Here is a 24,235-nt window from a genome sequence, read left to right as displayed (position 1 = left end):
CTTATTAAAGACTTGGGCAAAGGCTCGCTGTCTAGGAGTCTTATGGACTACCTAATAAGATCGTTGGAGGTGTTCAGCCAGAGGCTGGCTGTCCACTTTTTAGACATATTACTGATGATATTCTTGCTCAGGTAGAACCTGAAGTCCTTTCCATTTCTTGTTATCCTCTTAAGTCTTGCTGTTTTGCTATGCTGTTAGTAGCCTGTTAATTTTTTAATCTCTGGATAAATAAGAACCCTGAAGAATATTGCCTGTAACTCATTTTAATTTTTGCTGTCATCCTATACTTAGCCTATAAAAGAGCTGAATTAACAGAATTATTTCATCAGTCAGAAAGACTGATCTTCCTGAGTTCAAATATGGGCTCAGAAATTAATAGCTGCATGACCCTCAACAAGTCAACTTAACCCTGTTTGCCTTAGTTTCCACACCTATAAAGTGAGTTGGAAAAGGAAATGGTAAACCGCTCCAGTATCTATGCCAAGAAAACCCCAAGAGTCAGACATAACTGCAATGACTGAACAACAAAAAATTTCATCTTGTTTTGCTTTCACTATCTCTTGCTTTTATCCCTTTCCCTCTCCTCTTGTTCTTCCCGTTTTTCTTTTCCCTTCCCCCTTGTATATCCTTTTGCCTTATTCCTCTTTTTTCCTTCCTTCACCCTACTCCCAGGATGATAGAAGTAGCCCGCAGAAATGTTGTGAAGGTTGTGCTCTCTGAACTCACAAAGCACTCTAAAAAAAGAGAATTCACTGTGAAATCATTGAGTAAGATAGCAGAACAAGGAAGGGGTGACGTGGTGGATGATGCGCAAAGCAAAATCAGTGACCTGAGTAATGGAGTGTGTCTTTGGTAGTCGGCGTGAAGTCTCAGAGTTTCTGTAAACATACATCTTGAGACATATCAGACTTCTGTAACCTCTTCTGGGAGGAGTGCCTTGGTCCACCCTCTGGTTACTAGTGCACAATGTGATAAATTAGTTATGCATTTCCTGTGTGTGTGTGTGTGTGTGTGTGTGTGTGTGTGTGTGTGTGTGTGACACACAGACATGCTGATATTGGTTACCAGTAGAGAGAGACTTGAGTCAGATTAAAAATGACAATTTGTGCTCAGTGTGAAGGCTCTGCTACCAGAGAAGCCTTTAGAAGTAATTTCTAGGTTGAGAGTAGAGAGCCATTTTTAGCCTGGATCATTACATAGAAAGATTCCACTGAGCCTTGCTCAGCTCGAGGGGTTGGGCGAAGGGCAGATGTACATGCTTTAGCCACGTGATTTCATCAGGGTAGCGGCTGCCAATCCTCATTCCACACTTCCAGTAAACAGACTCCAGCCTATTCTGTTTCATCTTCTGCCCAGTGAATAAATTAGGTCAAACAATTACCACAAAAGGAAAAACAAGACCTTAGGAGGTTGTTTCTGCAACCAGTAAAGTTGCTTAGCAGCTAACAATAGAAGACTAGCCCCAAACCAGTCATGCCCTGACTGATGTTTTCCTGAAAAATGGTTAATATTTGTGTTTACAAAAACCAAAAGCCTGAACACTCTGATTTGTTTCCCATCTCTGATTGAACAGCAAGAGCTATTCTTGCAGTAATGCAGTCCCTAATTAGAATGAGTTGCAAGGGATTCTTTTATTAAATGGGCAATCTAAGACTCACCTACTTTATATTATTAAATTCCACACAACCTTGCTCAGTATACACAATTTCTGTTTCTATTTCTGCACAGGTCTCCAGTGTCCAGCACCTCTTATTACTGCTTTAGTTGTAATTTCGTGTAGTTTCTTAGATATTCATTTTTTCATCTCTTTCCTTGAGTGAGTGAGGCTAGAATTACAGGCCTGGCATGATTACGTTTTCCTAAAAACCAATCTAGCATCAGATTGTTTGAGAATCCAACGAATGTCAGCTTCTTCAACTTCAAAATGGGGTAGGATCCTCACGGTGCGTGCAGGTATATCGTGGTTTGTTGTATGGTGCAGTTATAGAATTACAGAGTATTATATAGAATCTGAGGACTCCATGGGGCTTCATAACCTAAGTCATCCTCCTTTGTGCTTCAAACCCCACTGCGAATCGGGCACTTCACCTTGAGAGCTGACATGTATGACCAAGCTTTTAGGTTTACCAAATCCCCCACGATCAGTATCGATCTCCCTTCACAAAACAGCTCAGAAAGGCAGACAGTGCAGTCGTCCATGGATCCCTCATCTCCTCAGTGTGCATTGGTACAAAGCACAACCCATTCCTACCTTCACATCGTGAGATGCTCGTCCACATCTAATCATAAGTAGCGGTGTAAATGTTCTTCCTTCTGTTTTGCACACGAGGAAACCAAGCTTCAAACAGGTCAGTTTGCCTGGCCTGTAGTCACACAGATGGCAAAGCTGAGATGCTTGTAGAAAAGTGATACTCTGGTGTTTTCTTCCTAGCTGATAGATTAGGCAGCAAGTTATACAGTGGTGGAGGGCTAGACCTGGGGTCAGGAAGAACTGAATTCAAATTCAGCCTTAGCTGCTTACTAACTGTGACCCTGGGCAGGTCTGTTGACCTGTTTCCTCATCTGTAGAATGAGGATTATAATAGCACCTAATTCCCAGGGTTGCTGTAATGATCAAATGAAATAATATTTATAAAGCATTTTACCAATTTACCATTTATAAAGCACTATATAAATGTTAGTTATTATTATTATTATTAGATGAACCAGTTCTGGTCTAGGACTTTTAAAAAAAGTGACCTAGGTAGTGATGAATGCAATTCTAGCTAATAAATAAATACTAGAAATAGCTGATGTGATGGTGTGGTAGAAAAATCAGTGACCTGCAGTGCTCTTTCAGACACAAATGTCGCAGGTTGCATGACACATAGAGGGCAAGTCTATGAAGCAAAACTGGGCTCTGCAGACTTTTCTCTTTTCCCTTTGTAGCCATCCTTTTCCTATTCAGAGACACAGCTAGTCAAAGTTCAGGAAGTTTAGTGTTTTTAGTTTTGAATGAAATTATAGTTTTTGAACAGATGAGAGCTTGAGGCAAATCTGAATGTATTTACTTCGAGATAGATGGAGCTGCCTCTTGAGCTACTTAATGCTATTTTAGTTAGTTTGTTTCCTGTCTGAATGGATTTTGTTCGGTTTAGTCTATACTGTGCTTAATTTGATGATTGAAAATCTGCTATTTTTGCCCCGAAGAATTTCATAGTAGTTCAACTCTCACTGCTATTTTTTAGTTCAAACAGACCACATCCATTTGTGCTGTCTGCATGGTCCAAATGGAACAAAGCAGAAAGCCGTCATCATTAAGCTGGATAATGTGAAACTCTGCTTCATGTGTTCTTAATGCATTCCAGATAGTCTTTTAAATTTTAAAATTGTAACACCTTTTTAAGATGGTGTCCTGTTCCTGAGCCCAAAAGGTCTACAATTCACAGCTCCTCTTGAGTATGTCCAAATGGGAGCAAATGGAAAGGTTCCTTTTTCTGCCACACAGAAGACCTAAAACAAATGAGAGTTGAAAAAAATTTTATTTTCATTTCTAGCAAGGGCTGGAAAAGGGCAGCTAGAAATGCAGCAATTGCAGTAAATAAATAAAGCAGATGAATTATTTTAGAAATAACGTGGCCTTGAAAAGAGAACAAGCCTGGGAAGAAGGAGATGACAGCTAAATGCCTGGGGAGGTGCTGTGTTCATGCGTGGTTGGGATGGCACTTGTCTCCAGATGGTTTGAGGGTGTCCAGAAGACTTAAGGTTTTCCTTTCCGTTAGAACTTTTTGTAAAGCTTCGGCTTATTTCTTTTTTTGGTTTTGTCTCTTAGAATGAAAAGTAGCAGCCATAGTTTTACCCAGGTACTGAGTGTGGTACTAAGAATAATTTGCAATTGAGACTACTAGACCTTTAATTCCCATATGTGATGTTTGTGAAGTGGTGCTCTTTTTTTCAGCCGGTATCTCTTGTTTCTTTTATTTCAGCAGACAGAAGGAGGGGCACAGACAGACGGACAGCAATCACAGACACAGAGTAGTGAGAATACCGAGAGTAAATCTACCCCTAAACGATTGCATGTCTCCAACATCCCCTTCCGATTCCGGGACCCTGATCTCCGGCAGATGTTTGGGGTAAGTCTCTGGTATGCATAAACGCTTATCAAATCAAGGTAAAGTGAACCTCAAGTCATTTTAAAAGATTTTACAGTTGTCATGTAAATCACCCCAAGAGTATATAAATTATCAAAACATTTGCTTAGTGGAATGGCCTTACAGATAAACTGAGAAAAATCTTTAGGCCTCAGAATATTTTCATGAGCCTAAAAAATGTAGGTTAGAGGCTCATTTTAAGGATTCTACTACCCCAGTGATTCTGGGATACACATCTTGGGTATCTTTTTGAGAATGAAATACAAAAGAAACATTTCCTAGTAACCCCTAGGTTGCCCTCTCTACTACCCAAATTTTATAGGACATTCAGGAAATAAAGTACCTATTGCAAAATTGTCCCTCTCTTCTGATCACATCTCTTGACAAGAAAAGTTGGTGGAGTCAGTAATGTAGGAAGGTGACACACCTCTGTGACTGACTAGTGAGGTCTTAAATCTCCAGTGGAAAACAGATCCCACCAACCCAGCCTCGTAGGACTCTGCCATTCACAAATCAGCATGGCCAAACAGTTATCTGTATATTCAAAGAGAATGATTCTTCATTTCCATGCTGCAGTACAAAATGAGAATGAGCTAAAGTGGGTCTTAAAATAGAGTAAGTAGGCTTGGAATCAGGAATGGAAGATTTTCTTGTAGGAATCATTTTATTTTGTTTTATTTTATTTTATTTTATTTTATTTTATTTATTTTGGCTAGGCAGTGGGGTTAAGTGACTTGCCCAGAGTTACACAGCTAGTGAGTGTTTTGTGTCTGAGGTTGGATTTGAACTCAGGTCCTCCTGACTTCAGGGCCAGTGCTCTATCCACTGTACCACCTAGCTGCCCCTAGTAGGAATCTCTCTCTTTTTTTTTTTAAAGGCAATTGGGGTTAAGTGACTTGCCCAGGATCACACAGCTAGTAAGTGTCAAGTGTTTGGTCTGAGGCCGGAGTTGAACTTCGGGTCCTCCTGACTTCAGGGCCAGTGCTCTATCCACTGTGCTACCTAGCTGCCCCTAGTAGGAATCATTTTAAAAAGAAAAAAATATTTTTCTTCTCCATCAAGTCATCATCAGTAGTGTTCTAGGATTTGAGGAATAGCAGTCAGTTGTAGAAGAGACAATTCCCAGTCTAGAGGAGCAGCAGTCTGAGTCAGGTGCTGCACAGTATGAAACATTAAACAGTTTCTTAAGCAAGGAAAAAAACTCTTAAGAATCACAGCAAAAAAAGACAATGGAAGGAGCCTTCTATGGCCATATTGGAGTCTCTTTTAAGCCCACAGATCTCTGGATCTTTGAATAATATTGCTCACAGTGGGGCAGGGAGAGAAGAGTGGGAAAGGGAAGGTGCTCAATTAGCCTTGCTCTACACTCTGCTGTCTTTATGGTGGTGAGCAGAGCAAGGCAGAGCCCAGGGACTCGGGAACCTGTTGACCCCCTTGAGCCAGAGGCTGACCCTTGGCTGTGGGAGTTTCTGCGTGGGTACATATAGGGACATGTGGTTTCTTCCCCTGGCTTAGTCACCTTGAAGGAAACAGAGAAGATTGCATTTTCCTCTCAGCTGTGGTTTGATTCCTTGGCTTAGAAAACAGAAGTTTGCCCTCTCTTCCACTGCCCCCTCCCCAAAGCCCTGAATTCTGTTAGTCCGTGTTTATGAATGAATTTTGTAGAAAGATCATTTATCTTGGGTCCCATGCTCCTCATGGTGAAGGCAGTACATTGTGTTCAGAACATCAGAAGTCTAGATTCTTGTCTGTGAAGGAGCTTAGACTCAAATGACCTTAGTAGCTATAGGAACTTTAGTAAATTTCAACTTTTCTTGGTCTCTGTGTCTTTATCTGTAAAATGGGGGTGAGAGTAGACCCTCTGCCACATCTTTCCAGCTAAAAATCTCATAGTCCAATTTTGATCATCTGTCTCTATTGGCTCTTTGAAATTATTCAAATTAATATTTTCCACTAGAGTGACTAGTACCCATTTTATGACCCAGATGAAAAGAAAGAATTTGTCAGCCATACCGCTTTTGGTTCTGGCCTGCTTGGTTTTGCCACTTGGCCAGTAAGACACATAAGCCCCCTTGGGACCATGATACTGAGTTCACCTTTTACTGCTCGTCATTTCACAGAAGGTCTGAGAACCTCTCAATGTGTTGAGATAACCTTCAGCCAAGGGGTTTCCCACTTTTTTCTTGGTGTTATTTCCTTCACATCATATTTTAGAAAGTCTAGAGCAATAATATGAATGTGTGATTCCACTGACCAAACAGTTTTACTGAAATGAATCTTCAGTTTACTCTGAAGAGGCTTTAGTAGAACAACACTAGTTAGAAGGCTCTTGCAAGCTCCTCTGCATTTTGGGTGTGTGTTGATTTCTTCACTACCATCTGAAAGCTAGAAAATCTATTCTTGAAACTTTTCCCAAGATAGCATTAATAGGAGAAAAAATTTTAAGAAAAGAGATGAGTGGAAGGACAGAGGAAGGAGAGAACCAGGTTCACCAAGAGAAGCAGAGGAACCTGAAGGTCTTCCATCTCACACCCAGCAGAGCACAGAATGACAGGGTCTAGAGCTGGAAGAGAGATCCCAGAGACCATCTGGTCTCCCCTCCTCCAGAGGCCTTGCCCAGGGCCACCCAGGGAGACAGGCTGGGGTGCCAGCCCAGGGCTTTTGTCTCCATGCCACTGCTTTTTCCAGAGTAGCACCTTGCTGGTTCAGAGCAGAGGTGGATTTGTATGTAAATCAGTGATTTCTAAAAAAGAAGGAATTAATCTGAATGAGATTATTTTAAAAAAAACAAAAATACAAGCAAATTTCTGACCATCTTCTATGCCCCTAGAGGTTACAGAATCCTAGAATTTCTAGGTGATCTAGTTCAGTATCTTTTTTCCAGACAAGACTGAATCAAAAAAAAAAAAAGGTGTCTAGACTTGCATTTATATGGTATTTCCCCTCAACAGCCTGGGGAGGCTGCTAGTGCAAATATTATTCTACCCATTTTACAGAGGTGAGAAAATGGTGACTCTGGTTCTTTGAAGCCCCAATTCACATAGCTAATCTGTGTCAGAACTGAGGTTCAGACTCAGGCCTCCTGATTTTGTGTCCACTTGGTCTTTCCACTAAACTGTGGTGCCCTACTCCTTTAGCAATCACTTCTAGGCTTTATTAATATTAACCATCATTTAGATCTTTGTCATCTCGGCTGCTTTTACTTTGAGCCCATTTGCTCTAGTTCTGGGATTTTTGTGTTCTTGGTGGTGATTAAGAAAAAAAAAACTTTGTTCTATCTCTAGATTGATTCGCCCCTCATGAGCCATCGTTTTGACTCTTAGCCTTTCACATAGGTTCTCTTTTCATCTTTTCCCTCATTTTGGCTGCTCTTTTTATATACCCTTCCAGAGTTCTTAAGGAAGCAACTACTGCTGCCTCTGCTGGAAGCATTATTGCTATCTACACAGCATATCCCAGATGCAGCCTCGTATTTTTAGTTTTTCTGTCTCAGCAATGCTTTGTGCCTTGTTTTCAATTTGATGTCCACCGTGACCTCCAAGCTATTTTTTCCTCCATATATATATACAGTCATTCCTTACCTGGAGTTTGAATTATTCATTTTTGTTGAGTGGCTTTCTTAATTTGATCTTTGAGACAGCATATTTTTGATGAGTTATTTCTCTGTATTGTCCAAGTCACTCTTGATTTTTTTACCCTATCATCTAGCCCCCTGAAGACTCAGTGTTGCCTGAAGAGTCAGTGAACATTCCGTCAATCCCATTTCTCCAAGTCATTAATTAAATGCGTTAATAACATAGTATTCCCCAGTAATACACACTAGGTTTTGGGTTGTTTTGGGTGTGTTCTTTTAGCCATTTGTGCAGTTTCTGAGAGATTGGTGTAGACTTTATATCCCAACTTCATTTTTCTGCATGATAAAGTTCTAAAAGTTTTTACTAGGAACTTATCAAAAACTTTCTTTCAATAATTAATTTTTGCTAAGTGAGATTTGTTCCTTAGTACTAAGATTTTTAATGTGAACAGTAATACACAGAAGAGATTTAAAAAAAAAAGAAAAACCCGCAACTATGTGTGATTAAAACTCTTTAGAAGTGGACCTTTTCAGAAAGCCTGAGGAAGAAGCTAGTCTCAGGTTTTAAATTTTCTAGTAACAGAGTTAATTCAGTTTGTCATTTTGGGATGTCCAACTTACTGCTATTGCCTGGAAGGGGGTTCTACATCTGGGTGGATCACTTCTCAGAAAAATAATTCACAGCATTTTTACACCATATATCTTTGTTAACAGAAATTCAAGACTTAGGGGCAGCTAGGTGGCACAGTAGATATAACACCAGCCATGGAGTCAGGAGGACCTGGGTTCAAATGTGGCCTCAGACATGTACTAGCTGTGTGACCCTGGGCAAGTCACCTAACACTGATTGCCTCCCTGCCCCCCCCATCCAAGACTTATTAATGCTGTCAAGACTGAAAGCAGAAACAGAATTTAATAAGCTCCTTAGAGCACTTGGTGTTGAAAGACCCATGTACTCGGTAGTATGAGAGAAGAGCAATGGTGTATTTCCATGCCTGATTTATTAGATGGGCCCAGGGATACAGAGATTGAATCTTATTCTTTGTAATCCCTTAAATGCCTTGTCCATGGTAGATACTCAATAATCATTTTTGGCCTGAATGATTTGTAAGAGGGATATTCCCCCAAAATTCTTGGCATCAATAAAAGTCAAAGATGGTTTGGGGAAGGGAGAAGAGAATTTGTTGTTATGAAGAGATAAATTTAGACCTTAAAAGGCAAAAATGTGAAAGTTAAATTATTAAAATTAAACTTATTTTTCCTGAACTGAGAAAGGAGCACTTTCAAGTTTGATGTTCAGGAATAAATGTGTTTTGTTTTGTTTTGTTTTGTTTTGTTTTTTCAATCTCTGCAGCAGTTTGGCAAAATCCTTGATGTAGAAATAATCTTTAATGAACGTGGCTCCAAGGTAAGTCCTGTTTCAATGTTCATGGCCCTTGTTACAGTAATTTGGTTGCTCTTCAGTGATGAGTAGGAACAGATATATTTGAAAAATGCACGAGCTGTTTGCTGAACTTCAAAAGAAGTATCTATCTAAAGCTTGAATAGTTCAGGGCAAATGTCCCAAGTTATAAAAGCATCAGACCCTAGTTTTACTCCATGGAGTGAAGGGAAGTGAGAGTGAGAAGTGGGAGGCAGTCATCCCTTGTTATGCCTGCATGTGTCTCTTACACTTCTATCCAAGGAGACGATTGGAAACAGAGACCCAAAATGACAAAACCCGTTTGCTTTTTGGAAACACCTTTGTCCTTTTCATACCGTTATTTTGTCCGTGAGGATCCCTGTATGGTCTTTACAGTTTGCTGTGATTGTGAACCTTTGAGCATGGAGCCAGGCTAGGCATCAGGCAGCAGACATTAAGCCTTTCCAGCCCGCTAGCAGCTGCCGTGGGCACTGGAAGATCAGGGTCAGTCACCCTTGTGCCCTCACTTTGGCCTTTAGATGAAGCCTGCAGTAAAGATTTTGGAATACATTTTAATATTCTACTTATGGAATTGATCCCCCTTCATCCTTTAAGCAATCTAAGCTGCGCTCTAAACCCAACAAAAGAGCAGGTTTTCATGGCCTCAATTAAAGCTAGCCACAGTGGCCCAAATTTTCACCAGGAACTGATTTTCAATTTTCGTCTTTTAGATGTTATAGAAGGAAGCTCCACCCACCAGGTGGCCCCACGATAAATGTCCCACTGTTCCCAAAGGCAAAGACTGGTGGTGATATTTTTCATCAAAATTCACAGTGCAAGGTTTAACAACAGATTTGACTCCTCCCAAGGAAATTCAGTATGAGACCTGCAATGAAGCAGGCAAAGAGAACTCTTATCAAGGAATGTTTGGCTTCACTAATACTAAATTTAATACTTTAATTACAGTAAGCATTTCCTGTATTCCACTAACTTATTTAGCATCTTCAGTATCTGACTTCTGTGAATTTAGAAGTCTATGCACTTAAGAAAAGGAAAGGAAAAAATGGGGTGGTTAAGTTTATTACCGTATCAGATAAGTGTTATGAGCAAATCTTTAAGAAACAGACATTTGTGTAGTTTATTTTGAAAATGCTTCTCCTGTTGGCAAATTAAATAAATCCCACTTGGCTGTGGCTAAATTGCTAAATTTTACTTTGTTCTCTTCATTCTCTGAATGTATGTACCTAAAGATCTATTAGCAGAGTTGAAGCACAAAGTATTTTATGTGTGTTCGCTGTGCCTCCCCCAGCACATTTGATGATTATGCTCTGCCCTTTCCCCTGGGGCACACACTGTGATGAACCATCATTGTAATACATGCCTATCCCCTTATCCTGAAATAAATACTATGCCATGGAGGATGGAATTTTCTAGCATTAAAAGAAGAATATTTATAAAGAATAATATTCAGATGCATCCCCCGTCTCACATGACACACTGCAGTTAATCGCGAGCCTTGCCAACACTAGTCCAGGCTCTACTTGCTGACCTAACTTTCATTCAGTCATTTCTGCTCAAATTTGGCAAGAGTATTTGGCTGCAGCCAAATGTCCTCACTTCAGAAGGGGATCAGAAAAGAAAAAGAAGGCCAGTTGGACTGCCATCCAAGGAGTGAGTTAATTTCCTTCTTGTTCCCTGTCCCCATCTGCATGGTCTTTGAGGCAGTTTCCACCTATACCTAGGATCGTTTTGCCTAAAATCCCACGTGTGTCCTCCTACCCCCATTTCTTGTGCCCTCCACATCTATATTCACGTCCAACCCATTTGAGAACTTTTGCTTCTGGAATGAACCACAGGGCAGGCAGTTTAAAGTGCTCTCAAAAGCATATATACCTTGGCCCTCCTTGATAAGAAACATCAGCCCTGAGGACTCCAAGTGGCATGTGTCTTACGAATATTGAATTGTGAATGTCAGCCTTTGTTTTAACTGTGTAAGAAGGTAATTGTGCTCCAGGCTTCCAGTTTTCAGTTAAAACAAACAAAAAAAGATTGGCTGCTGCTAGCCCTACAGAATTTTCCCCAGGAATTTCCTCGGTAAGTATTTGTAAAGGGGATGTGGATTGGAGGTCTCTGCACGCTGGACCTCTGCTCCTCTGAGGCACAGTTTCCCATTGCTTGTTGTTGATTTCTCTGCAACAAGCAGGTGCCAAACTGGTGCTCCAGGCTCCGAGGGGAGGGGAGCAGCCGCATCCAAGATAAGTGCCGGCCACAGAGCCTGCGCCCAAAGAAGCGGCCTGACGGGCTTTGGCTCTAAGTACTTGCTTCATGATGCTGCTTGCTAAAGGCTGGAAACCTGAAGCCCAATGTGATTTCATGGGATGCAGGTGCTCTGGGCCCTGAGGACCTGCTACTTAGTGGGAAAATAACTTAAATTCTTGTGAAGCAAAGGAAATGAATCTTTCTTACGGCTTCTTTTTCTCACTTCCGGGGTGTTCACTCCACCAAAACATGGTAAATTCACCTGATGGAATTTCCACTGCCCTGTAACTTTCTTTCTAAACTAATGATAGAAACCTTATTCTTTCTTTCTTTTTGGAGGAGTCCAAAACCAAGTCCTGCTGCTGTCAGCTTTGTCCTGTGTTCCTCACTGCCCCTTTCTTCTTCCCTGAGTTCCTAAAGGATATGTCTTGTATTGGAGGGAATAAATGTTTTTAAAGCATAGCACTAAACCCTAAAATAGCCCTGGATCTGCCTTCCAGCACCGATGGGAATTCCATCAGTGGGTTCAGGGCATTGCTCTTTGTCCATTCTTAACTCTGCCCAACGTTCTTGGCTGACGTGGGCCCCTGAAATTGCTCTGAGGAGGGTGATAGAGGTGAAATGGGATAGCCAAACACTAGGGTCTTTTCTTTAGGGACCACCTGAGATAAGCTGATGAACCTTTTCTGTCGGTGATTGAGCTCCACTTCTCATTACAATAAGTACTTTTTTATATGCTGCTAAGAAATTCATTCGACTCAGTGAGGTTTTAGCATATAAGGTGGGCCTGAGTTTGAAAGGGATTAAATGAAAGAAAGGGAAACTGTCACAGGAGGGACCTTATTTTGTGAACCAGTCACTCACTGTTCAGGAGTGTTCATCTTTAGAAATGGCCATCCTAATATCCTGCAGTGGGGATAGGAAAATTAGTTATGAGATACCGCTGAGCCAGAATGTCTGTGAAACTGCATGCGCTGGATAAGTAAAGCCTGCACTGCCCTCGGAGAGACCTCTCTGTCCTGTTCTGCAGTCACTGACTCACAAAATTCTAGGGTTTTGAGAAAGGGCGTTATTGGCCAGTGTTTTTTTTCTAAGTTGACTAATGGACCTTAGGGGCCACCTTGTGTAGCTTCCTTATTTTACAGATGAGGAAACTGAGGCCCAGAGAAGTGACTTGATTTGCTCAGTCACACAGGTTTCAAGGAGCACAGCCAGGATTTTTTTCACCCCAGTCTTCTGCGTCTCGGTCCTGCCTTCTTCCTACACCTCCAATGCTGCCTGCTGATGATGAGTTTGAGAGCAGAGAGGGAAGGTCATGGAGCCTCCTGGCTTTCCATTCGTTCAAGTTGCCTGTAGAGGGCGACTTTGTTTCCCTCACATGGAGGGTTTTTGATTGTTTCTAAGGAAACTCTTTTCTCTTCTCATTTTGCCTTGGAAGTTCTAGATCCTATTTATCTAGATTATGTTAGATGGCCTTGTTATGCTGTTGCCTTATCGTCTTATATCCTATTTCTCATCACTTCCTCTACTTTCCCTCCCCGCAAAAAGAAAAGCAATTCCACTGTCTCATTTTCTCAGACCACTTAAAACAAGGGTAGGATATCCTTCTGTCTTTTTGAAAACATACATTAAAACTATGATGAGAAATGACGTCCTTGCCAGGAAAGTTGCTGATTTTTCCCTGATAAATATCTCACAGGTTGAATAAGGAACATGACCGGATATTTGTCCCTGTACATTTAAACTGCCAACACTTTCTTTAAATTGACCCTGGCATTACTGGGGAGATACATATCCTTTGAAGACTAACTGTAATGAAATGTCTCACAACTGAGAAAATTACTGTAGAAGTCCTTTGGGGGGGGGGGGAAGCCTTAGAATTGAGAAGGACCCATGGGATTAACTGGCTCTCCCTCCTGCCCAGTGTGAGGGTCCCCATCTGTCCTCCCTGCCTGCCTCTAGTAATGGGGAGCTTGTCACTTTTCAAGGCAGCTGAGTTTGTTGTTGGACAGTTTTACTTATTGGGAAATCATTCTTTACTTTAAGCTAAAAGTTCCCCCATCATTATTGTCCATTGGTCCTAGTTCTGGCCTCTGGCATCACCGAACGAGGTTACTTCTCCTGTGCCATCACGCTTCACATGTTCCAGAACGTTCCCTCTTAAGTCTGTCTCTTCCCTAGCTTCATAGCCTCAGTTCCTGAGTAGAAGCTTTCCGGACTCTCCCCATCCTGCTCCACCTCCTGTATAATGTTGCAGCCAGTGAGTGACCCTCTTAAAAACTCCAGCACCCCCAAATCAAACATGTTCCAGATGTGGTTAATTCATCCTTCCAGAAGAATAAGAAAACAACCAAAATGCTAGAAAATTTGGCTTGCCACCTAATAAGGGCAGCGTAAGATGTTTCTAGGACAGCCTGTTGTCTCACTACCATCAGCAAGAAATGGGAGTATTGTTTGCATCTAGAATAATGTGCACAGTATTGGATAATCAGGATGCCCATGAAGAAATATGCAAATTCTAAGAATTCTTCCTGGTTTACATTAATGCTTACAGCGATTGAAGCCATGTTGCTGTCCTTGTCCCTGGGAATCTGGAAGACTACTCAGTTCCTTCCCTTGAAAGATTCCAAAGCCGATTTAGAAATCACACTGAAAATGAGGAAACTTGAAGTAGCTGAAATTGCCCCATAGAGCCTAGCGAGGAGCACAGTAGTTACTGTTGTGACCTTGAGTCAAGCCCCCTTCAGTCAGTGTGAGCTCATCACTTATCTCAGGTGTGTTCTGCCCAAGCTTGTGGGGAGAGGGTGGTGGTGGCCTCAGAAGCAAGTCCTACTGGTGCTGGGCTTGCCTGGCTTTTCCCTGGGGCTTTGAGCCTTGATTAACTACAAAATATGTGGAATGTAATAGTAAATAAGGCTTGGTTGGTATTTAGCATCTTGGGATAAATAACGCTGTAGAGGCGAATATTTTTTCACTATGCTTAAAACTAAGAGTTAACAATGCATGGATTTTAAGAGGGCTTCATTTACTTTCCTTTTGTTTTCACTTTCTGGGTTTGGGGCTTTTTAGTTTACTTTGGTTTGGTTTTTGTTTATTTTATTTATTTTATTTTTTAATTTCTGTGTTCTGGCCATACCCAGGAGAACCGTCTGCTTTTGATTTCTCCCTTAAAAGTTACATGGTAAATTTTCTTTCTCATTCTTCAGAGATGGAAACATTCAAAGATTATCTCAATATATTGATCTACATTTTTTTCTTTTTACACTGCTCATCCTGTTGCTTGTTATTTATTGCAGAGTTGGAGGCCAGACTAAAAGGGTAACAGTTACTCGGTTCCCTGAGCACCCTTAATTGGAAGTGGTGCCAAGACGTGGGGCAGAAATGGTTACAAGCTGTATACTGGACAAATAAAAACCTTCTGGAGGGGAGGCTTGAGTCAGTGACAGCATTAATGGCTAATAGAATACAAGACTACCCAGTCTTGTAATATTACATTTTTTCTTAGCGGTTAGATCTTGTGTAACATCTTGTAGCTAACTGAGAAACCTGGGAAACAGTATTTAGGTTAAATTTTATCCCACAATATTTGGGGGAAGAAAAATTTCATTTCTTTAAATAGAGTTTGAGTACCAAGTGCTCTCTATTTTTCTGTAGGTCTTTCATCTGCTGTTTGAAATTTTACTCCCTCAATCTGATTGATTCATATTTCATAGACTCATCGATTGTCAGGGCTGGGAGAACCTTACAGTTCATCTTGATTTAGTTTCTAATAGGAGTTGTAGTTAACTGTAATTTTTCAAGTATCGTTTTCTTGGCCATGGGACCTACCTAACTTTCTGCAAAGCCAATGATCAGCAGTGCCTATTGGGATGCAAATTTTATTTCTAAAAAGAAAATGAAAGTTTTAAAATTACTTGCTGTAACTTCATGTTTCTAGTTTTTAACTTACTAAACTACTAGCAGCTGTATAATGTAGCAAATGAATCAACAGAGGAACTACCTAAAATGATTATCCCTTTCTTCCTTATCCTGGCCACCTACAGTTCCGTTTTTAAGTACACCACCATACACAAGGCCACCCTTGCTTCACTCAGGCCACTGAAGTATCTCTTCATTTCAGGAGTTTCTATTAGAACAAAGAGGCTTCTTTCATCTCTCCCCATCACGACCCCAAACTATCTGTAGTGTTGGTGTCAATCACGATGATTTCTTTGTATAAATAAATGTAAGGCAGTTTGTCTTTGAAAGCCCAGGACCTAATAAAATAGTTATCTTACTATTTTCTGCACAATATAGATACTTCTGTTCATAAAGCATTTTTTAAGTGATTTAAGGATGGAGTTGGGCTCCAACTCTAGACTATGAGATTAGTTTTGTGGACCTGCTAAGCAAGCAAACAGAGATGTTCATATTTTATATTTGCTGACTATTAAATTTCCAGGGTTTTTTGGACATTGTCAGAATTTAGTGTTTGTGATGCCAACACTCATTCTTTTGCAAGCACGTGAAGTCCCACAGAGGCTATGAAACAGAAAGAAAGATTGTAGAAAAGGGGACTTTGAGGGAGCCCCAAGACATGAGAAAAGAGACTGATGATTGAAAGGGCCTTGTAGGCTTTCAGAGAAATGGATTCTTGTCCCAGCTCCCACTCCAGCTGCCTGAGTGGCTTTGTTTATTTAGACTTGTAAATTGGGACAGTACCTGTGTCCTCTACCTCAGAAAGCTACTGGGAGAGTGGAATGACAGTCCTCTATGAGTGTGTCAGAAGCAGTTCTGAAAAGGGGCTGTAAAGAAACCCAGAGGAGCCTTGCTTCACGTTCTGTAATCTGTGGCTTTGTCCCTCTTGTTATTCTCCCCTAGTGTGGGTCATGGCTCCCCCAGGACTTAGTAAGTAAAAAGTGTCACAGTTACAGTGACCAAAAGCTCCTTCCCCCTGAGCCCAGCCATGGCATGAGCCTCTCTGACCTCAGACAGAAGGCAGACTGATTGCCAGGCAAGGCTTTAACAGCCAGAGTTGTGCGCTACGCTACTGCTGTTGCCTTTGATCCCCGGCTTCCACGTGAGCCTTTTCAGGAGAACTCCGGTTGTTATCATTATAGATGATTAGTTATCGATTACCTCCTCGAGACACATTCTGTTCTATGGCAGATAAAGACAAGAAGATTGTGCCATTATGGAAATGGAGACACAAATGTGGCCTCCTTAAAAGTGCTGGAGAAACTCACCATTGTTAGCAAGTGGCTTTCCTCAGAGTACCGTTGGAAGATTCTTTATTCCCAGGATAGTGGCCACTATGGTGATGATTAAGCTGGCCTCTTCTGTAGTAAAAACTTGTTCACATAACTGTCTGATTCAGGCTGTCTGATACTCAGCAGATTCACTTGTGAATTGCCCTGACACGCTTTGGGGTGGGCATTTGCGTTTAAAATTCCATCCTTGTTTACACTTGAAAGCAGTTTACAAACTCACCTCAAAAAGAGTACTGAGCACAGCCACTCTCTTTATAACTCTGCTGGTGCTGTTGCATTGTGGTAGTCTTTGAATCAGGATAGTTTCATAATTCTAAGAGTTCTTTGTGATGGGGATTGTTCAAGAAGAAAAGAGGACTTTATAAAGGTAGCTCCATGCACCTAAAGAAGGGCTCCGTCTCCCTCAGCGTTCCAGTTGGTTTATCGTCCCTGGGAGGAATTTGGTTCCTTTGTGTACACTGCTGACCATTTCAGTTCAGTGAATTTGTAGCTTACCTAGGGGCTCTGAGATAAGAGAAGATGATGTCAGCAAACACAGAACGCTCCTGGTAGCCCAAGAGTGGGAGAGATTCAAAGAATACTAGGGAGTACAATGTGGCTGTTGTTGATGCCAGATGAGAGCTTTTATTGGGAAATCCTGAGATTCTGCCACAGTGTAGGGGGAAGTGGACAAGCAGGATCACAAACATTTTGGGTCCCTTGCAGTGGCAGGGAAGATAGATAAGGATTGAGCTGCCAGAAGAAAATAACACTGGCATGATGGTGCCTAGTAATTTGCCAGAAGATATGACCAGTGGCACCGCTGAGGCCGTTATGGTTATGACCTCTTTGGTCCCATTATTCTGCCTACTTCATGTCTGCATAGGAAGAGATTGATGCATGATTCCCTGAACCATCGAGGGATGGATCACAGCACTGGAGCATGCTCCACTCTACTAGAGCCACGTCAGGAAGAGGAATCCACAGGGAAGACTTCCTTCTGGGCAGTTGTGTCGTGGCAGCCTGGCCTAGTGGGTAGCACATTGGACAAGGGGCCCAGGCCTTCATCCCCTCGTTTACAGAGTGGGTATGATGCACTCTGAAAGGCGCCAAGTTGTTAGACATGTGCCTCGTCTTTCAGGCAGACAGCCGTATGGAGAAGTGTGGCTGTGGCCTCGGTCACGCTTCTGCAGTTGTTCCTTGTGAATCCTAAGACTCTAAAACCACTGAATTTCACTTTCCCACTACCTTTAACTCATTTGTATTTTTTTCTAGAACAGTACCGGTAAGTTTGGCAATAAATCACAAGATCGTAGCAGAGGCAGCTTCTCTTCTGTCATTCACATAAACTGGTTTTCAGGAAGACCCCAGTCATAGAGGCTCATCTTGCGGTGCATTCAGGTGGTCCGTCCATGAAAAGATATCACTTCTCTTTCTGGTCTCTCCCCAGCCATCGAGGAATCACCCTTCAAGATAGGATTCTGTATTCCTGCTTTTCTGTGGAGAATAAAAGTGCTTTCTTTTAGGAGCAGGTCAAAGGTCAGCTCAATGCTAGGACCGTGCACATTGGTAAAGTCTTTATGGATGTGATAAGGACCTGAGATGCCAGGAAAGCTTTGCGCTTGTAATTTTTCTAGTTCTAAAATTTATTCAGAACTTCAGGTACTTCTTAGTACCTCATGAAGATTGCAGTGTTGGGCATCAAAAATGGTGAGAAAGGAGTTTGTAATAAACAACCTTATTAGGACACTGATGGTGTCTCGTTATAAATTATCTTTTAATAGTAGGATCCGAGTAACTTTATACCTTCATTTTGGTCTGGCCTCAATTGCTCTATGTTTTATTTTATTATTACTGTTATTTATATTATTATTATTACTATTGTTCTGATTATAATTCTTTATTCTTTTATTGGATTTAATTTTCTTTTATGAAACATGCATGAACCGAAGATGTGACTCTAGGAGAGTATTGCTGAGTTGTGCTGATGTCGATTTCATACTGTGATATTTTTTCTCTATTTACCTAGAGATCAGTACTTCAATATAACGATGTGCATGTTTTCCCCCCTTCTCCCGCTGCATGCAGGGATTCGGGTTCGTAACTTTCGAGAATAGTGCTGATGCAGACAGGGCCAGGGAGAAATTACACGGCACCGTGGTAGAGGGCCGTAAAATCGAGGTGCATGTCTTCAATAATTCAATTTCTTCTTTCTATTCTTTTTATTTCTTTTTTTGTGTCTTGCCTCCCTTATTTCACATTTGGAACCCTGTCTCGTGTGCGTGTGCGTGTGTGTGTTTGTGTCTCTATGTCTATCACCTTCCTGCACTGACATGTATAAAAGTGACACCCCTACACCTCCTAAAGTTTTTGGTTGTTTGGGGATTTTAAGTTTAAGTTTTGATTTTTTTATTTGTTTGTTTCTTTTCCCCCCTTCTCCAAAATTTTCACCCTTCTGCTGTCTTGATTTTCCTTTGCTTCAGTTTGCGAGGCTCCAAATTTCTGATATCAGACCTGAAAAAAACTGACTAGAAAAAATACTCTCCAATTTCTAACTCTGTGTCCTAGAATGAAGCAGGGTGCCAGCCAGTATCCTCTCTCTCCTTAGAGGCCAGTTCTCCTCCATATGAGTGTGAGATGTTAGAAAGGGGGAGGAGATTGTTTTTGATAGAGTTTGATTGGGGGGTGGGGTTGGGGTATGGTTAAGGGAAGAGGGACCAAGCTCACAATGGGCTTCTAAAACCAAATTTCACCGGTCTGCTCAAAAACCAGAGATTTCAACAGTTCTGGAAATTATTACCACCAAAACCCTGCGATCCAAGCTTTGGCTGGGGCCAGCTAATAAAGGACTGTTGTTATCGAGGCCACCACCTGGTGCTCACTAGCTTTTCTTTTACACTGTGGTGAAGGTTAACTGGCCCCTTCTCCCCTGCCCGCCTCTAAAAAGGAAAAAAAAAAGTATTAAATATAAAAGCCGCTGTTTTGAGTAAGATGTCTGCATATTTTGCTTTTTTTTTTATTTCCTTTTTCAATGGTTTAGCGTTTAGGGCCCTTCACTTGACTCACTCTTTCCATGGTAACTATACACAAAGCTGGCGATGGTACGAGTTGGCGGTAAGTGAAATAAAAGCGCTAGAGAAGAAGCTTAAAAAACAAATTTAATTACGAGACGAATAAGAAAGAAAAATCCATCTGCCATCTCACATTAACACTACAAAATGTGATTTGACTTGTTGTTTCCCCCTCCTTTTCCCTTTCCCCCTTTTATTTTCAATGCTGTTGAGTAATGCCGCCTGGATTTTGGATGTCCATATCGTTTTGTAGCAGTCTGAGCTGTTTGATTACTGACTTCATGGTGATTTCCCCCTGCACATCTTACTCAGAGTTACTGAACTCCAGTTTGGCTGGTTTTATTAATGCACCCTTCCCTCCCCTCCCTCTTTCTCGCTCTCCGCCAAGCCTTTCCGTGTGTGGCTCTGAGTGTTCTTCAGTTCCTCTCCTGCCTCCTTGTCTTCTGTGGAGCCCTCAGCTCCTCCCCAGTTCTCTTTGCCTCTGTTCCTTCTCTCCCTTCCCTTTCCCTCTGTCTGTGTTCTCTGCTGCCTCTTCTCTTTCTGCTTCTCTTCTTCTTCACCCCTCTTCCTCTCTCAGCCCTTTCTTTTTCAGTTTCTATCTTGTCTTCACTTCTCCCTCTGTCTTCTCTTTTTGTCCTCTTGCTCCTCCCTTTCCCTGTCCTCTTCCACCCTGCCCTCCCATGCCGCTGTTGGTCTCCCTTTGCTGACTGGTGGTCTCTGATGGGTTTTGGCCATTTTTCCTTTAAGTGCTTGTGCTGCCCTCTGCTGTAGCAGCTGATTTCAGGCTCTCGCGCCATCTTAGTGGTTGTCTGTGAGACCCATTCTTCCCTTCCTTTTCCCTTCCTCTCCTAAATTGATTGTTTTTTTTTCTTTCTTTTATCTCTGTGTGTGTGTTTTTTAACTTGCATGCTTCAAGTCTCATCATTGTTGTATCCCATTCTTTCTTTTTAAATGTAAAATGTTTATATTGTTTGGTGGGTCGAGCTAGAGTAAATGTCGTTTCAGCTCTTCTCCTTGCACCGATTCTCAACTCTCTGTACCCCGAGAGAAAGAATGAAGCCATTTTTTTAGTTTGTCTTCTATTTAAAATGGGCCTTTTTAATGGCTTCTGACCTGACAACCCAGCCAGTAATTGAGTTCTGTGATGAGGCTTCACCCTCCTTGCAGTAGCTTTGAGGCTGATTCTGACACGGGCTGCAGTTTCTTGGCTTCCAAACCCCATTCATCTTTTCTTGATCAGCACCATTTCTGTAACACCCACTTGCTGTGGCACTGAGAATGCTTGACATTATACAGAGCTCTGTACAGAGGGTGAGAGCGCTGTGAAGCAAAGAGACAGAGACTGGAAATTCTCGTCTATCCCAAACAACAGGCACTGGGAAAATGTCTTACGTGTGCATCGTGTGCTATGAATTAGCATCGGACCTAGACAGCTGGAGATTAACCCTGAACACCATCAGTTGACTGGGACCGAAAGTCCTTGATTTTTCCCAGCCAACTTCAGATAACAAGAGGTTTTACGTACAATGAGCCCTCCGCCTATGTTAATGGACTGGCAAAGAGCCTGCTAAATCTGATAGGTTTTCTGTCCTGTCTGAAAATCTCCTTCAGTGACCTGTATGACCTGCCACTTTTTAAATGAAAACCTTTTTTAAAAGTATGGTGGCATGCCCTGCTAACTTTCCATTCTTCCCACAAAGTAGAAGTTTTTCTGCTTCAGTCAGTCCCACAAGAATGAGCACACGATTGCCAGGGTGCAAATAAAGATTCTAAACATGCCATTCAGAGCTGGAGAAACTACATTTTACTCTTGTTGGCCTTGTTTAATGAGTAATTTGATTGAAATATCAAATGTAGATATATTTATCTTTTATTATTACTTTAATTATTAAAATTAAGACTATAACTGTAATTAATTTACATTTTTAAAAAGAGCTCTTTGCTTCTTTACTTAAAGTATTTTATTATGACAATGGGTGAAGGCCCCCTACATCTTCCCTAATATGGTCTGCTTCCTCCCCTCCCCTTCCTTCCCTTTTTTTATTTGTAGGTGAATAACGCCACGGCACGCGTAATGACCAATAAGAAGATGGTCACGCCATATGCAAATGGTAAGAGTCTACAACTTGGGTGTGGGAAGGTAGCATGTATTTCCTGGGCCAATGGGGGACCTTTCCATAGACTCCCCAATAGTTCTAAACCATTGCTGGGTCTGCAGTCTTGTCCCTCTTTCCTTTTAGGACATAACTGTACCTTCTGGTGCTCGCTGAGCTTTTTTCTTCAGTCTTTCTGACTAACGTGGACATTATTCATGTGCTGTGGCCTCGTGGCCCTCTCACATCCACAGGCGGGTGAGCAGCTGTGCAGATGCCCAGTGAGCACCTCATACTGCTAGCTGCTCTTGTTCCTGGGTAGAAGCATTGATCCCGTTTTTCTTATCACTTGCCTACTTTGTACGCTTCCCGATGCTCACCAGCCCTGACCTCTACCAGCAGCTGGTGGTACAGTGGATAGAGCACTGGGTCTAAAGCAGGAAGACCTAAGTTCAAACTCAGCCTCAGAGACTTACTAGCTGTGTGACTCCGGGCAAGTCACTTAGCCTTGTTTGTCTGAGTTTCCTCATCTGTGAAATGGAGACAATAACAGTGCCTACTTCACAGGGTTGTCATGAGGATCAGATAGGATCATGTCTGTAAAATGCTTAGCATGATTCCTGGCACATAGTGGGCACTCTATAAATGCTTATTCCCTTCTTCCTCTCTGCCACCCCCCTCTCCCCAACTGCTTCCCTCTCAGCAGGGTAGGTGCATAATGTGGTGGCCAGGTAAGTATTTGTGTGGTTAGACTGGGCTCTTATATCACTGGACCCCCACAACTTCCCTCAGTAAGGTGTGACCCAAAGGGGACAGTTGTAGTCTTTCTTTCATGCACATTTTCTGTGAAGAAAAAAAAATCATTTCTGTTGTGCATGTGTATGGTGGAAGAAAGATCCTTGGGTTTGAATTCTAGCACTTAACAGTGAGACTCTGAGCAGATCTGTGCCTGTCTCTGGGTCTCAGTTTCCTGATCTGTAAAATGGGGGGTGGTGGTGGACTGGATCTCCAAAGATCATAGATTTAGAGGCAGAGGCAGCCTTTACAGGCATGGGTCTATTAAAATACTCTAGCTTATCCTGAGTTCAGCAAGCATGTGGTTGCCTGGCTCACCATCTTCCCTTCTTCCCCAGCTCCTGGCCTTATTCTAGGGAGTTCCAACACTTGTGGTATGTGGCTCCCCTCCGAGCCTCCTCCTTCCTTAGTTTCTCAAACTTTTGATGTCTTCTAGCTGACCTAGACCCACACAGGGACAGTGACACCCTGAATCTGATCATTCCTCACTGTGTCCTGTCTCCTTCTTCAGAAACCTCAGCACTCTTCAGTCTGATCATAACCCACTATCCTGTCTCTTCCTGTGCCTCGGCCTCTCCTCAGCTGCTCTTCTCTGCCCTCATCAAGCCCTCCAGGCCTTGCTGGACTAGAGAAGTACTTTCTTGGCCTTTACCCCTTCTCTTATGGCACTTGTCTTCCGTTCGCAATCTTGACCCTGTCTTTGGAAAGCCCACTTTCCAAGGTTCAGGGCTTAGCCCTTTTTGCATCTGTCTCTTTATGTTCTTTCCCTTGGCAATCTCATTGGCTCTCCCAGATCTCTGTTCAGCCCCACAGCTTTCTGTTCTACCTGGGGCTGCCTCTCGAGAATCTCAGCTCCACCTGTGTAAAGTAGAACTCGTGTTCTTTTCCACCAAAACCGACCTCTTCTCTCAAAGGTGCCACCCTCCTCCCTTCTGCCAGGTTTGTTAACCCTGGACTCCTCGCTCTCCCTCCGTCGCCAGATCTTTGCAGTTCCTGTCTGTGTCCCTCACATCTGGCTCTTCTCCCCACCTCATCACTTCCCATAGAGATTGTCACAGTGGTCTGATTGGTCTCCCTCCTCCACTCTGCCGCCAAGGTCATTTTCTTTAAACTCAGATCTAACTGTTTCCTCTCCTCATTGAACTCCAGGGGCCCCTTCTTCCCTCTAGGGTCCAATATGAACTCGGGGCGGGGGGGGCGCGCTTTTAAAATCCTCCACAGCCTTATTAAACATTGACTACTCTTCTGCACTCTCCAGTCCAGCCAGGCTGACTGTTTTTCCCACATGGAAAAACACCTTTGGACCTGTCATCTCCCAAGGAGTGCACTCCTTCCAGCGTGTAGAATCCCTTATCTCCTTCAGGAAGCAGCGCTGTCATCACCTTTTACATCGTGTTGTCCATTCTTCCAGCCACTCGTGCCCTCCCTCATGACCTTGTATTGCTTGTGCATGTGTTTGTGAAGTACGTGTATGTGAGCACGTATAGACACACCTATAATACATACACATGTAGGTATGTTTGTCATGTGCCTGAATGCATGTATGAGCATGCACACATGCTGCCCCCTAGAGTGAAAGCTCCTGGAAGGCAGAGCCTGCTTCGTCCTTTGTCATTCATCCCCAGCACCAGCACATGGTATATGTTTAACACGTTTTGGTTGATTGACCTTTGCCAAAGTTGT

General features: G+C 42.3%; 1 protein-coding gene across 19 annotated transcripts in view; it reads left to right on the top strand.

The window, feature by feature from the left end:
* Positions 1–24,235, top strand: part of RBFOX2 (RNA binding fox-1 homolog 2) — a 303,671-nt gene that overhangs the window by 254,464 nt on the left and 24,972 nt on the right. For 9 of the 19 annotated variants that reach the window (XM_078147132.1, XM_078147133.1, XM_078147135.1 and 6 more), the window contains exons 4-7: positions 3,966–4,112; positions 9,059–9,112; positions 18,682–18,774; positions 21,715–21,775. In XM_078147132.1, coding sequence (XP_078003258.1) covers positions 3,966–4,112; positions 9,059–9,112; positions 18,682–18,774; positions 21,715–21,775 — 355 coding nt within the window. The remainder of the gene's footprint in view (positions 1–3,965; positions 4,113–9,058; positions 9,113–18,681; positions 18,775–21,714; positions 21,776–24,235) is intronic. The other 10 variants (XM_078147159.1, XM_020982478.2, XM_078147155.1 and 7 more) reach the window with 5 other exon arrangements.

The sequence above is a fragment of the Phascolarctos cinereus genome, unplaced genomic scaffold, assembly GCF_003287225.1.
Source record: "Phascolarctos cinereus isolate Bilbo 61053 unplaced genomic scaffold, phaCin_HiC Scaffold_1;HRSCAF=81, whole genome shotgun sequence".
Classification (NCBI taxonomy): Eukaryota; Metazoa; Chordata; class Mammalia; order Diprotodontia; family Phascolarctidae; genus Phascolarctos; species Phascolarctos cinereus.
This window is presented reverse-complemented; position numbering and strand designations above follow the sequence as displayed.